Below are 16,350 nucleotides of genomic sequence, written 5' to 3'. Positions count from 1 at the left end.
TTTCATGGTTTTAACTTGCATTAAAAACCAGACTATAGAGCTGAAGCCGTGCTGTTGAGTGGGTGGGTTTAATCAGGTGAAGTCAAGGCTAACGCTCTGTTTACAATGTTTAACTCTGTATGGATGTCTGAGGCAGAGCGGATGATTACTGTCATTCCCGCTCATAAGTGCCAGTCACAACACGACAGAGGGAGGGATGCTGCCCAGCGGGGCTCTCGCGCAGGCAGACGAGCAGTCGTGTGCGCAGCTCCCGCGTGTTTCATCTCTTGCTCACCTGAGGGAAAAGAGCTCTACTTGTCAGAGAAGACTCGTGCTTTCTCTGAACGTGATGATGCTGGCAAATTCATATTCTATTTTAAATGCTTTCGTCTCGAGCTTACAAGCATTTTAACATCAAGATACGCTAGCTTCGCCACAGGGGGAGAACTCCAGTTATGTCACGCAGGGTTCCTTCAGGATGTTCCCGTCCCAAAAATACGGCCTGTTTTGACAATCAATGTTCTCAACAGAACAGAAATTTCTCCTTGGTGCTTGTCGTGAAAAAGATTAATTGTGTCTCCCCTCTTTGGAGCACCTTTGTATTGGCCATTACAAAACCGTTTTTATCTCATTGGTTCAGGCAATGCCTTTCAACCCCCCTCTAAATGAAACCTTATTATTGTCCCCATGCTTCAACTTAATAAGTGACAGTTTTCTCACAAAACTGTGTTTTTCTCCTTTCCTGCCCCGTCGTCGGTGTCATTGCCCACACAATGAATTATGTCAGCCAAAGGAAAAGAGTGTCAAATGGCTCTCCTCTCCAATGTTTGCCGTAATTTACTTGACGTGTGATTAAAAATAATGCCCCCGTGTAGCCGCGACATCCCCCAAGAGCAGGAAATTGGTTCTGAGTGGGCAGTGGAGAAGAACTTTATGTTCTCCGCTTCAAGGAGAGACATTGCTAAAAGCCATAAAGGGATGAACACATAAAAGGCAGTTGCGGTGCGAGGGAAGATTTGTAGATATCTGTTGTTTAGTTCTATGTTTGTTTTTTAGGTGACAATGCCTGCCGGGTGAATTATGGTGGTTGCGGTACCCTCTGTTTGGCCGTCCCAGGAGGCCGAGTGTGCGCGTGTGCCGACAACCAGCACCTGGACAAAAATAATGTCACATGCTCTGGTAGGCCCTTTCAATCCCATTCATTTAATTAATGAAATGAGTCAATAAAAACAAAAATAGAATCAAATGTTTCTCTCCGGATTGGGGAACGTTATCTTTACAAGTACTGGGTAATAGTATTGAATTATTCTTTTTTATTAATTTCTTTCAATGAATTCTTTACTGTAGACCCTGCAGGCCAGGAGGAGCCCAAGCGATGCGGAAACGATGAGTTTCAATGCAAGAACTGGCGCTGCATACAAGCCAATTGGATTTGCGATGGAGATGATGACTGTTTAGACGGCAGTGATGAGGAGCCGCACATATGCTGTAAGTCCCCTGACACCAGCCGCATCGTTTAGGCATGTTCACCCTGTCATTTATTTCTGTGATGTATCTCTCAAAACAGACCTTTTTGTTTATATTTTATTATGAAAGGATTATATACACGATTTTTTACATTCTGTTTTGGAATCAATACATTTAAAGAATATTACCAGCAACAATCAAGGGGTTGGTTCTCAGGGAAGGATATTTTGTGATAATGTCTAGCCGACTTGATGTTTTCCTGCTTATCACATGGCTTGTTTCCAAAACAACAAATACGTGGACTTGTTATATTGATTGGAGTTGAAACTGTTTTATCATCTTACTTCGATAACCTTCAAGATTCTGCCAAGAAAAATAGTCAGCCCAATATTACAAATTATAGATTTTTAAATCAATTACTCACCCTCAAGTTGTTCCAAATCTGTTAGTGGTGCAACGGATCATCATTGATCCGTGATCCGTTCGGATCAATATCTTCGGTTTGGCACACACGTGATCCGCGGATTGATTTATGCTCCGCGGAACGGAGGAGCTTGAACGCCCCGCGTCATTTAAATCCCCTGTATGGGAGCATTTTGGCTTCCATGTCAAATATAATGATGAAGGAAAGAGGTTAGTGGATAAAACCGTGACGGTGTGTAGGCACTGTGGCACAAGAAAGACATATGACAGTGGAAACACATCAAGCATGGCCACGCATTTGAAGCGACATCACCCCGGTGTTTCACTGACAGGAGTGAAAACGAAGGCTGCTCAACAACCGCTTATCACCGCGGCATTTAAGCAGCCCCTTGTTGCACAATCAGACCGGGCTAAAGCCATCACAAACGCTATCGGTGTGTTTATAGGTGCCGACATGAGGCCATATTCGGTTGTGCAAAACGAGGGCTTTAAACACATGCTGAAAGTGCTTGAGCCACGTTACGACATCCCGTCGCGCACCCACTTCAGCGAAAAGATTGCGAAGTTGATTTTATATGTTTTAATTTAATAATTTAAAAGAGTTAATAAACAAAAAGACAAAACTTATGTTTATTTGTCTTGTCTTTGTTTTTTTTTTGCTGATCCGAAAAATTATCCGATCCGTGACTCTGATCCGAGAAACGATCCGAACCGTGAGTTTTTTGATCCGTTGCACCCCTAAAATCTGTATAAATTTCTTTGTTCTGATTAACACAGAGAGAGAAAAATTCAAAAACTATGTTCAAAATTACTATAAAAGAATATAAATATTTTTATTACAGTCAGTTTGTGGCATTATATCTTTAGAGTTATATGAGACGCATGAGCGTTGAACTGAGATGTTGTCTTTGCCCACAGTCCAAAATAATTTTTAGCAGTCATTATTCCAAAGTATTTGACTCCTCAATGCCACAGTCGACCATCTAAAATCGAGTGTTCCCAAGAGCCTTGTAATAAGTACTTATCAGATGCTTTGCTTGGATAAGGCATCTGCCAAACGCATTCAGTTTGCATAGAATTAACAAGTTGCTAATTGATATCTGTGGGAAATCCCGAGCGCGGTAACACATGGAATAAAAGATGGCATCAGTATATTCTCCTACACACCGCTTCCCACTGCACAGTCTGCTCATGAGCGAATCGATAAGATAAGCACCATGTTAAACCGCCGGAGGCTTGAGTCATTTTTCACCACAAGAAATACTTTAATGTGATGTTCTGCCAGAATTATCAGAATTGCAAAATCAATTTTCATCTACTGTATGTTGGGATGTCCTGTAGTTTAACACGGCTGAAACTTTACTGCTTGATCCCACTTGAATACGCTTTTCCATTTCATCTGTTAGTCATTGTCTGTTGGGGATGCGCAGAGTATTCCGGCCTATGAGTAATGGCAGGTTCTATTATTAAATAGAGCAAATTGTAGAGAAAAGCACAGGCACTACTTTAAATAAACTCGAAAGCCTGAGGGCAAACACATATTTTGAGATAAATGTGAAGCCAGCTCGGGAGAATAGATGAATAGCACGCTGAAAAGTGCTGTGTCAAAACAAACGCAGGGTATTATGCATATAAACTCACTTATACTATATGTATGTCGGGCTGTCGGCAATATAACAAAACATGCACAAAAAATGCAGTTATGTATCGCAAGCTCACGAATGCTTTGTTTGACTCCTAGAGATAACTTGTAGGGTAGACTGGGGTCGGTTGTAACTGTGGTACAGTGCTTGGGATTTGGTCTTCTTTAAAGGTATAGTCCACCCAATAAAAAATACTGTCATCATTTATTTATCCTTATGTCATTTAAAACCTCTCTATGACTCTGTAAAACACAAAAGAAGATATTTTGAGTCAGTTTGTGTCTATACAATTGAGGTCAATGGGGAAAATGTTGTTCGGTCACCAACATTCTTCATAATATCTGGCTTATAAATGATGAAAAAAATCATTTTTGCGTGAACTATCCCTTTAAGAAAAGGATTTCAGACAATTATAGTGTATGTGCATGTTCATTTCTTTTCAGTTAAAATAAATAGTAACGTGTAAAGATGAACACTTTTGATAAAAGTTATTCTCTTTTTAAGCAAAATATTCCCTCATTTACATGCACTGAATAGTTTTGCTTTCATCGTTTCTTTCAGCTAACCACACTTGCCCGGTTGATCAGTTCAAGTGCCCCAGTAACCGTTGCATACCCAAGAGGTGGCTGTGTGATGGATCCAATGACTGTGGAGATAATGAGGACGAGTCTAATAAAACATGCTCAGGTAGAGCTTTATCCCCTCATACATATTAAACAGATTTTCTCGCTAATACATGCACCTACCATTTGCGAAAGTTCACATCCCATTGAAGTGTTTTTAATTTTGTGATATACAGAGTCTGATATGAATTCAATTTAGCTTCTCTTTAATATTGCAGAAGGTAACAGTGTGCACTTTCTTTAAAGCGTATATAATGAATGTTTTCAACTTGTACTGTAACCACTGTGCACTGAACTGTATTTTCTCACTATAGAATGCAAATCACAGTCACTTTTTCCTTTTTTACATACTAGAGTAACACCTGGCCTGTTTCCAGGAGTAACACTCTACAGCTGGTTTAAGTGCTGTTAGATCAATGGAGAGGAAGAACAGATGTGATAAATGCAGTCAGTGGTCCGACATGTCTCTGATAAAGCTGACCCTCCAGCCGGAGAAAGCTCAAGCCTTTGTTGACTTTGCAAAAGCTGTTAAAGCAAAGTGGAGCACAAGCCATTGTACTGAATCTTAAAGGAGCCTAAACTGACAGCACAAGTTCACGTGATTAATATTTAATGTTTCTAATGAAGCAGTTGAACTGGCTATGAGTGATCCCTGATCCCGGTGTATCAATCAAATTTTGATCAGTATGCATTGGAGAAAGTAAGGGCCTGGTGGTTACTGATAGTTAAAGTGTCATACTTTAAATGTAAGGTAAATGCTATTTAGAATTAAATAAATGACAGATGTGTTGATAGTATGGTTATGAATCAAAAACTGTGCTCTATGTTCATATCGTCGCTGTCTTTCCGAAACCTCAGATGTACAAATTTGCTGTTTCTCAGGAAATGTAATAAACTAACCCTAACCCTAAATTATTAAATACTGTGTTGTCAAACTTGACAAGCACATTTTAATATTTTTTATTGGTTAAATATTTGCAAAACCCAGTGACAAACATAAAGGGTGACTAATAATAATGATTTATGGTAAAAAAAAATGTAATCACGAAATATGGAAATATAAGGTTTCAGAAGGACAGCAGTGATATGGAACTATTTTACTGTTACCTAACAGTGTCAAGGTCATAGGTTAAATTCCCTGGAAATGCAATTATTGATAAAATGTTAACCTTAACGGCATTTTTCTGTTAAAGGTGATGTGTGTAATTTTTTGGAGGATCTGTTGACAGAAATGCAATATAATATACATAACTATGTCTTCAGAGGTGTATAAAGACCTTACATAATGAAGCGTTATGTTTTTATTACCCTAGAATGAGCTATTTCTATCTCACCACAGGTCCCCTTGCAGGAAATTTGCCATGTTGTTTCTACAGTAGCCCTAAACGGACAAACTGCTCTACAGAACGCGTCAGCCACCGTAGTGCTTCGAAATGGCAGGGGGAGGGGTGGAGCGAGTCGTTGGTTGCAATTTGCAACCTTACCCCTAGATGCTGAAATGTTATATACTGGACCTTTAAAGATTGTAAATTTTCTTTGCTTTATCATTTTATTTGTAGCTCAGCCGTGCCGGGCCGGTCAGTTCACCTGTGGTAACGGTCGCTGTGTACCTGAGGCTTGGCGCTGTGATCAGGATGATGATTGTGGAGACATGTCGGACGAGTCCACTTCCTGTGGTGAGTCACTGCGGGTGTTTTGAGGTGAAGTTGTCTGTGGTGTTACCAGTAAATGTATCAGTGATGACAACATAAACCCAGCTCTGTTTTGGCATCCTCTTCCTAAAAAAAATAAAGTGTGGTTCTGGATAAGAACCTGGTGGTCTCAAACCAAGAACTAATGTTTTACCTATATAAATCTTTTAAGAATGATTGTTTTGTGAATGTTAACTTTACCCAAAAATAACCAACAACAAAAGCATGCAGCCTTGTTCTGGGGACAAAAACAGATGTTGTTACTGCAAAACGGTTCTCGTTGAAGTTTCAGCACAAAGGCTCTCAAAGGATCAAAGTGTATAAATAACAAGCAAGAAAAACTGGTTGGTGCCAGATTTGGTTGCATGATGAAACATATTGTAAACAAAACTAGTAATAAAACTTAATGTGCCATGTTTGTTGTGGGCAGGTATCATAAAAACACAGTCAGTTCAGGTGCTGTTCGGCTTATAAATCAATGTAAATGCAGGCTGTTTTCAAAAAACACGTCTGTCCGAGTAGGCCTACTGGCTCTAAGCAGTGGAATCATTTTTGTAGAAATGTCTTTGCAACTCGCTCATTTTGTATTTTTCTGTCACGGACAGCTGCGATTCAACGTTCAGAACATCTTAACCGAGCACATATCTCCAGCCGCCGGGTGTGTGCTTGTAGATGCAGAAAGTAAATGGGAATTAAACTTGGATGCGGGAGCTTTTAGGAGTGCAGCCGTAATACAAATCAGAGATTCTCTGATGTTAAAAGCTCTCCATAACCACATCCCAGACCCTGAAAGCAGACTAAAGGTAATGACACAGGGCGTTGAGAGGAAATGACTCTGAAAAGTTACCACTGTGAACACCCACAGTGAATTGACTATTCAAAACAGAATGTAAATGGAGAGATTGAATTGTAATGCAGTTATTCCTCTGAAGGGCCTCTTCATGCACAAGCTATTTTAGTCGAAAGCTAGCTGTTTCTCATATGTATTCATGAAAGAAGACAATAAAACACTTTATTTGTTTGAGCATATCGACCAGCCTAATATAGTAACTAATAGTTTGAGTTTGGGGCAGGGTCATTGGTTAAAGGAATAGTTCACTTCAAAATTAAAATTATGTCACTGTCTATTTACCCTTATGTCGTTTAAAACCTGTATATGATTCTTTTTGTCTGTGGATCACAGAAGATTTGAGAAATGTCTCTGTGGTTTTGGGTCCATGGAATGGAAGTCAATGGGATCCAATGTTGTTTTTAAAATATTTATTTATGTGTTCTGCATAAGAAAGTCAAACAGGTTTGAAATGACATGAGAGTGAGTAAAGGATGAAATAATTTTCATATTTGCATGAAAAATGCCTTTAGTTGAACATAGTTTGCGTTAAAGTAGCACTTTGCTGTAGGGCTGTGCAATTAATCGAAAATTAATCGTAATCGTCAATTTTGGCCTTCAGCAATTACAAAAACAAAATAATCGAGGTAAAACGTTTATTGTGCCGCATTCCATTTTGCAAGGATCCTCTCTTTTCTTGTAGTAAAAATCCACAGTGCACCCTTTTCTTTTACAGCGGTTCAGCTGTGCTATTTCTTTACATTTATTTTTCAGTTGAATTCACAGTTTAAAAGCCAAGTTAAAAAAAATAATACTTTTTTAAAAAGTTAACGAGTAATCATGTTAAATAATCGGGATCTCAATATTGGCCAAAATAATCGTGATTACGGTTTTTGTCATAATCGAGCAGCCCTACTTTGCTGTATAGTGTTGAGAGAAAAACATTTTTCCTGTTGTAGGGTTTTCTTGTTTTGTTATCGTCTCCCCTTTAAAGGAACAGTTCACCCAAAAATGAAAATTCTATCTTCATTTACTCACCCTCAAGTTATACTTTTATACAAACCTGTATACATTTTTTTGTTCTGATGAACACAAAGGAAGATATTTGGAAGAATGTCAGTAAACAGATCTCATCCCCCATTTACTGCCATATTAGGGGAAAAAAATGACTACTGGAGTCAATAGGGGATGAGATCTATTTGGTTGCTGACATTCTTCCATTCTTGCTCAAATATCTTCCTTTGTGTTTTGCAGAACAAAGAAAATTATACAGGTTTGGAACAACTCGAGCGTAAGTAAATGATGACAGAATTTTCCTTTTTGGGTGAACTATCCCTTTAGGGTTACAGGGACCACCTTCAGGCATCTTTAAGCCTTCACTTTAAACACATAGGGGCGGTTTCCCAGACAGGGCTTATGCCTAGTCCCAGACTAATTTAAATGTAAGCGGCGTCTTGAGCGAAAACAACTTGCACTGGCATATCTTAAAATATATCAGTGCGATTGTTTTGTCTCAAGATGCACACCAGTAATGTTTTTTTGTAAAGTATGTTTTTTTAAAACGTCTTAAATATCCTAATTTAACTAAGGCCTAGTCCTGGATTTAGGTAATCCCTGTCCAGGAAACCGCCCATTAAAGTGTCCATTAAAATCTGTCATCATTTACCTACCCTCTTGTCATTTCAAACCTGTATGACTTTTTGTCTTCCACAGTACAAAGAAAATATTTTGAAAAATGCGGTTAACTGGAACCCATTCACTTGCATTGGTTTTGTGTCCATAAAATAGAAGTGAATGGGGTCCAGTGGTGCTCGGCTACCAACTTTCTTCAAAATATCTTTTTAAGTCTCACATCTCCTCAGCCTACCAACAATCATCTTTTGAGTGCATGAAATATGGTTTCTTACTGTTCTGATTGCCTTCGATAAACTGTGTGCATTAACAGTCTATGTAAATGCACTCGTACTGTACATTACTGTAATTGTGCATATGATGGCATTTCTGTGTCATGCTATGTGGTAACAAGGCTCCTTTCCGGGTGCCATTGTCTCTGTTACCTCCACTGCATCTCAGACTGCTTCAGTACACTATTGCACCAACACTCTACTAGCAGTGTAAGCAGTAATTAGAGCGCACGCTTGACTACATTTAATCATAATCAGACTGGGCAGAAAGACGTGAAGCTCCTTCCACCATTAACTGCAGTGCACATGAGACACCTGAACATACAGGTACCTCTGTGCTTTCTGATGATCTCATTTGCATGTTCTCATTATTCTTGAGATTTTATGTATATTGAATATGCTCTAGAATGGTCAGGACAAAATTGTGGTCCACCGACCCTAACGAAAGCAATGTTAACCATTGTTTCTACTTAAATGCTATGGTGTGGCATATAGAAACAGACTGTATATAATTAGGGCAAATTGCAACTGTAGAGGAACAACCATAAGATCATCCTCGAGTTGTTCCATATCTGTATAATTTTTTTTGTTCTCATGAACACAGAGAACGATATTTGGAAGAATGCTTGTAACCAGCAGTTCTTGACCTCCATTGATTACCACTGTAGGAAAAATCGCTTGATAAATGTCTTTGTTCTGTTGAACACAAAAGAAGATATTTTGAAGAATGTAGGAAAGCAAACAGTTCTGGGGCACTGGGCACTTTTGACCATCATTGTCATTTTTCCTACTATGGTGGCCAAGAACTGTTTCTTTACAAGTAGTCTTCCAAATATCTTTCTCTGTGTTCATCAGAACAAATAAATTTATACAGATATGGAACAACTCGAGGATGAGTAAATGATGACAAAAGTTTTATTTTTGGGTGAACTGTCTCTTTAAATTGTATTACATCACAAGTTTAGAGCAATGTGAGGATGAGTTAATTTCAGAATTTTCATTTTAATGCCATTTTTGTAAGTTGTATTTCAAATGGGTATGACTCTTCTGGCTGTGGTAGTCTATTACCATACTAAATTTCTCTAAGAGACAGAGTACTGCAATTATCATGCTCAATTTCTCTAAGGGTCTATAGGAATTGAATCACAGCGCGTCGTCTTGTCTAATAATACAGATTATACAGTACGTTAGAATATTAGGTAATTGAATTTGGCCACGCAAAATTGGACTATCATAAACAAATATGAAATTTTATTAGTACTACAGTAAAAGGCACTATAGGAGTTTTGATTTTCTTAATGACATTTTCAATAGCATTAGCAGTCGGCTGTGTATTAATCTAGGATATATTAACTTGAACCGCCGCTGTCTAGTGCACATTCAGAATCTTTCCGATTTCTTTTACCACCAGTAAAGATTTCTTTGGCCAGAGTTATTACTCCTGCATTCTTTCTGTTCATAGTTGAACCTGATCTGTTGTGAAACCTGGATCTCTGAAAGGAATAATTGCCAAAGTCAAGCCACTGAAACGCTCTGTTGCGAAACCAAGAAGTGGGATTTACTGCTGTCAACAATAACAGCTACACCTTCTGGGAATAAATGTTCACTTTTTCTTTTTGATTTGTTGACTCAACTGTAATCTTGATTTGTAATAGTTTTAGATTAGCAGCACTTCATGATGTGCTTTCCTTTAAGAGTCCTTTTCCAGGATCTCATTTGTGCCGGCAGAGGTTTATTTCTCAAAACTCATTTTCTCAGGGAAGCCTCTGGGATCTGTTATTTTTAAAATCTTACGTTCTCAGTTTATAGCTGTGTATGTTTTGGAGATGTCACCCAACGGAGCAGAATAACATCGAAACACAGTGAATAATGCTTAGTCATTTACTTGCTTAATTTAATATTCACTTTAGGTAGTAACCATTTTGCTCTTTTATGGTCATCATAACAATATAATCTCATCCGTTAAGACAGTTAAGCAGCATTACATATATTTTTTGTGTAATATGCCTCTTGTAATATCCACTATCACCTAGTGGACTTCTTTGTTCTTTAGTATTTTGCAAGAACATATCGAGGTAAATTAATTAATGTGTTGATAAGATATTTTTATGTCATGAGAGCTGCACATAGATCCATTATGACGTGTTATGAGTGTTGCTATACTGTAGAAACACATCGTTTCTGAGTATCAATATGTGAGCACATTTGACTAAAATCTCGGCTGTACGTTAATCCATAATGTAAATGGAGTTTTTCTAACCATAACATATTAAAAATATTTTGTATTTTTATTGAGAGTGATCATGAGTCACTTGAATTAAAAAACACTTAAAGCGGCCCTAACACACGCGGTTTCTGCCAATCTCATATTAATCTTGAGTTCCAATAGAGTAGTATTGCATACATCGTATCTTCGAAGAGTATTTAGGTAGATCACATTTATCAAAGATAGATACAGCTGTACGATTATTTAAGGGATAGGCTGAACTAAAGCACGTGGGCACCCGTTGCCAAACAAACACAGACATCAGTTTCACTCATCGCATCCGGTTCATGTCCGGCACCTTTTAGCGCTGGGACGGCTCCATATATCAGTTTCAAACGATCTCCAATTCCATTATATCCACCGTTTATATAACATTCATCACCCAAATGCATGTGAACAAACAAACTTCGCGAACGTATGCTCTCGCTCTCTCTCCTGCACACAAGTGAAAGTGATGTCTGCGCATGCTCCTTCTCCTGCTCTCCTTGCTGCCGCGTGGGCGTTCCGCGTGCTTTTCCGGGAGAATTGTCCAATAAGGGACTAAGAAAAGTTGTTACGAAACAGTTTTATATGTTCGAAAAAAACTTTCCGAAACCTGTACGATCGCTGGGGGAGTAATACACCCAACTCGTTTTTTGACAAGTTGACCATGTTAAGCATGAGAAGACAGCACATTTAACATTGTAAAGAAGTCAGAATGCATGACACACCGTTGCACCACCCCTTTAGTTTTCTTTATCTTTTAAAATAATTCCCACGTTCCGTGATGCATGATGATCTCCAGGTAGCCAAACCTGTGGAAAATCACAATCTTCAGACAATAACCTCTATCTATAAATCAACACTCTCTAGAACTTATAAACAGTGATATCTCATCATTGTTTGGTTATTGTTTTCTGGAAAAGCTCTTATTGCCTCGGACTGTTTTTTCACTGCCTCTGTGCGGTCTAGTTTTCTCTGTGTTCGTGTTTTCATTAACTTCAGCTAGAAAATAGCCATAATTCACTGTGACATTTTGCATGACCTTCAGTGCGTTTTGTTTTTCACAATACTGGCAATAAAGCCCTACGGTAGGGCTGTGCCATTTTGCCCTACCTGTGTATAACTGCAATACAGTGCGAGAGAATGTTTACCAGTTTAGTTTTTCCTCCGAACGCTCAAACTACTAAATTTTCTGAGGACAAAAGAGCCTCCAAATTGAATCTATTAGCATGACAGAGCAATCTGTGCCAGGACAAACTTCTTTTGCAATATTTCAAAGCTAAAAGCTAAATGAAAAATGGGTTTTCTCCTCCAGTATATCAAAGAGACAGTGATGTATTGGATGGGGTTCAAGCATCAGGGTTTTCGCAGCGAAGGTTTCTCACAATCTTTCTTTCTGCTCACAGCGTTCCCTACCTGTGAAGTTCTTCGACAGTTCAGCTGTGCTAATGGGAGATGCATTAGCATGAAGTGGCATTGTGACTCAGGTGAGTGTATTCTGAGGTAAAAAAAGAGACTTTACCATTTGCTTTAACTTGCTCTTTCATTAAACGTGATGATATATTAGGCTATTTTCTCTGCAGCTGATAAAATAGAGCCCGGCTCTTTAATTCAATTAAGTCCATTGATTTGCTGTCCAATCTTTTTGTCGCACAAGCTATTCATCACATTAATAACCATTAAATATTCACAGATTATTTTATCTGAAATATCTCCATTTCAGATCAAGGAGGGTGTAATGTACCCACCTCTGTTATTTATTACCAGTAATTTGTTACAAGTCCTCAGTGTCTAAAAACGTTGTTTTCCCAGCATGCAAGACTGCATAAACAACAATAAACTGCTTTTTTATATCTTACATATACTTACAAAGTCCGTCATGATTTAGTATACACAGTTATAGCTGTATATATCCCGGTACTAAACTGTAGGATTACATTTGTGATTTTAGATGATGACTGTGGAGACAACAGTGATGAGATTGGATGTGTCCACTCTTGTGGTAATGGTCAGTATCAATGCACCAGCGGCAGGTGTATTCCAGACCACTGGGCTTGTGATGGCGATAATGACTGCGGGGACTATAGTGATGAAAATGTCACTTGTTCTGGCATTGCCCCCGGTAAGACATCACCTTTCTTCTTTGCACTCCTTATGGGGCTCTTGTGTTGTGGGTTACTGTATTTTGATCATTTTGACTGTGACAACCTAACCAGACGTGTCCCAGCCATTCACATTGGTGATACAGTATGCTGCGCTATTTTAGGAACATATTTGTATTTCTGTGCTATTAGGCCTGACAGCTCCGCCCACTCAGAGATCTCATTTGAGGGAAGTTCTGCCCATCATGAATATTATTCATCAAACAATTTACCTCAGATCTTGAAAATATATTATTGGAAACAAATCTTAGACTATGAACCTTTTAGAACAATCAACTGCATTTCATTACAAAGATGGTGTATCATTCAGTGATTTTTATTTAATAATGGTTCTTCTAGGACTGTGAGAAACTTATTTTATTCTGTTGATACTTTTGAAATTTTTTTTTTCAAATTAATCCAAATGTTGTCTTACAGTTTTTTTTAGAAAAAAAGGATATTAAACATCTTTTTTGCATTTGTTTTTATTATTAAACACGTCTCGCTATGTATATAGCCATAGAAGCTATTATGGTTTTAAAGCTGCTGTGTGTAATTTTTTGGAGGATCTGTTGACAGAAATACAATATAATATACAGTATATAACTGTCTTCAGAGGTGTATCAAGACCTTACATAATAAAGCTTTATGTTTTTATTACCTTAGAATGAGCTATTTCTATCTAAATACAAAACGGGTCCCCTTACATGGAATTCGCCATGTTATTTTTACTGTAGCCCTAAAAAAGAAGAAAAAACTTGACGACACCTTAGTTCTGTGTCAGCCGCCGTAGTTCTTTGAAAGGGATGGGTGGAGTAAGCCGTTGGTAGCAATTCATGACCGTACCGCTACATGCCGCTAAATTGCATACACTGAGCTTTTAAAAAAGAAAAGAAAAAATTAATAATAATGGTTTAAAATGTTTAGTTTATCAATTTGATTACATACCCATTTCCTATACGAGTATGTCTGCAGAGAAAGCTCCGCCTACTCAACCTTCTGATTGGTTGTGATTTTTCGAAAGATTTTTTTCTTCTTTCGTTGCATCTGGTTAGGACACAGTGTTATAAATAAACTAAACATTTACAGTAATACAATAATTTGCTGTTATTTTACTTGATAAAAAAGATGATACTAAGGCACTTCTGTCCACTTATTATGACCAATAAAAGCATTAAATTAAACAAAATATGAAGAAACATCAAATTTCCGTTATATTAATTAAAGCCATCTTTCTGATTTTAACCAACCTATCAAGTGAACTTGAGAGCATCTACTTAACATGAGTAATTATCAGCCTAACAAAGAAGCGAAAGATAGCGATCGAGTTAGAGTCGCTTCTAATTGCATTTGCGAAATCTCCCTAATTTGGGGAATACAAGTTAAAAACTTTCTCTCTCCTTCCATGCTTGGCGGGTGTAATCTTATCTGAGCCCACTAGGGAACCACTTTACAGATCTGAATCTTTTAATCTGCTGTAATTACATCTGAAAGCTCAGGCCAACGTCTACAATCCTTTCAGCTCACCAGCTTGTCATAGAAATGAAGGAGCCATTCATCAAACCCGCTCCTGATGGAGGTTCTCAGCTCGTGTCCGTCTCTGAGGGGTTGTCCGCCTCTTGTTCCCCCAACGCGGGTCTCAGATCACTGTGTAACGCACCGTGTGTGTGTAAAGTGAAAGAGACACATCGTTCGCCTTAAGCAAAGCGGGGGGGGGGCTGTGTACGTCTTTAAGGGTTCATATTGCTAGCAGCTGTCTATTTCTGAAGGCCATTGCGTTTTCTTTCTTACAACAAGCTGGCAGCTATGGCACGTTTGGTGTGTAAACGTGTTTCGAAGCGATTATGTACATCCTTTTCAATGTCTGGGAATTCGAAATGTACCTGAAGCTGAAATTGAAGTAGGCTTCTGTAAAAAAAGACCTCTCTATTATGCTTGTATCTCGCTGACCCTGTTCTTTTTGCTGAACGCACACAGCGACTTGAGTCTTTCGCAGTGTCCGTGAGAATATTTGAATGTATTAAATGTGATGAGAACATCTTGAAGTACACTTGATAAAACCGAGCCAGTTTAACATTGTTAAGACTGTCTGAAGTAGAAATGAGAGGGTCAGTTATTTAAAAGCGTTTGAAATCATCGTTTTATTTTTCTATTTGTAATGTAATGAGCCTATAACAACGATGAATAAGATCTATTAAAATCTAGATGGTCTTTCTCCCTCTGCATTGTTTATTTGCAAGCTCTGTCTGTGTTGTTTTAATGCCTGATTCATGGAAGGGGTTATGCAAATCAGGAAACACAAAACAGCTCCAAATATCAATGCATCTGATTGTGAGGATTTGGATAAAACAGGCTTTTGTGACCTGTTATACATTATAATGTGTGCGTTTGGTCAGTGTAATGTATACTGCTGCAGTGTTTCCCACAGAATTTTGTGAGACCATGGGGGCTAAACGTATTTTCCTCTAGGGGGGTCCGGGGGCATGCTCCCCGTAAGAAAATTGTGCATATTTTAAAGATAAGTGCTGCAATCTGGTGCATTTTAAGAGAAAAAATCTCAGACTCAATCTATAAGAATACATAGGGCACAACACATGGTAAAATGGGAGTTCACAAACAGTCAAAACATGTAGAGCATAAGCCATCAAAAAATGAAGCAATAAAACAAAACTAAAGTATTTTAATACTTTTTAACTATTTATTAATTCTAAACTATTTATTTTAACAGTTTAAACGGTGTCATTCACATCATAATTCAAATTTGTGTTCCAGCGCAGTTGGCAATCAAACTATGCGTCCTGCACATGTGCCACAATAAATAAATAAAAAATGATTTTATATATTTAAATAATAAATGAATAACGAAATGAAACTAAGTATGAATAATTTGCCATTAAAAACAAAACGAAACTATTTTAATGGTTGCAGCAGTTTCAACAGTATCATTCACATCACTAATTCAAATTAGCGCTGTGTTCTGCACCTGGCTGAGCCACTAACAAAAAATACTCCAAACATTTTTCTGAATTAACTTAATAAAGAAACGAAACTTGAATAATTTGCCATTAAAAAAATGAAATATTTTAATTGCTGCAACAGCATGTGTAATGTGGAGGTACAAAAAACACGACGGGCTTCAGTCGGACTCGGACCATTGTGTAGACGCGCTGCTCATTTTAAACAACAGAAATGGTGTTTTTCAAAGGTCACTATATGCAAACTGCTATTTTAGCTGGAAATAATATGGAAGCTGAACATAATGATGCTAACGCCATGAGGTAATGCTATCTGTTTGCTCAGTCGTACACTGATAAAATCATGTTTGTACCGGTGGAAAACTGCAGTGAATACTGAAACATTAGTTAGATTTTACTTATACCTCAAACGATGTTGTATTCAGTA

General features: G+C 38.0%; 1 protein-coding gene across 5 annotated transcripts in view; it reads left to right on the top strand.

Annotated features, from left to right (window-relative positions):
- Positions 1–16,350, top strand: part of lrp1bb (low density lipoprotein receptor-related protein 1Bb) — a 248,639-nt gene that overhangs the window by 131,983 nt on the left and 100,306 nt on the right. For all 5 annotated transcript variants that reach the window (XM_057335506.1, XM_057335505.1, XM_057335504.1 and 2 more), the window contains 6 exons: positions 1,036–1,158; positions 1,327–1,467; positions 4,074–4,199; positions 5,695–5,811; positions 12,214–12,294; positions 12,759–12,929. In XM_057335506.1, the coding sequence (XP_057191489.1) occupies positions 1,036–1,158; positions 1,327–1,467; positions 4,074–4,199; positions 5,695–5,811; positions 12,214–12,294; positions 12,759–12,929 (759 nt within the window). The remainder of the gene's footprint in view (positions 1–1,035; positions 1,159–1,326; positions 1,468–4,073; positions 4,200–5,694; positions 5,812–12,213; positions 12,295–12,758; positions 12,930–16,350) is intronic.

The sequence above is a fragment of the Triplophysa rosa genome, linkage group LG6, assembly GCF_024868665.1.
Source record: "Triplophysa rosa linkage group LG6, Trosa_1v2, whole genome shotgun sequence".
NCBI lineage: Eukaryota > Metazoa > Chordata > Actinopteri > Cypriniformes > Nemacheilidae > Triplophysa > Triplophysa rosa.
The sequence above is the reverse complement of the archived record's forward strand: the minus strand, read 5'-3'. Positions and strand labels throughout refer to the sequence as shown.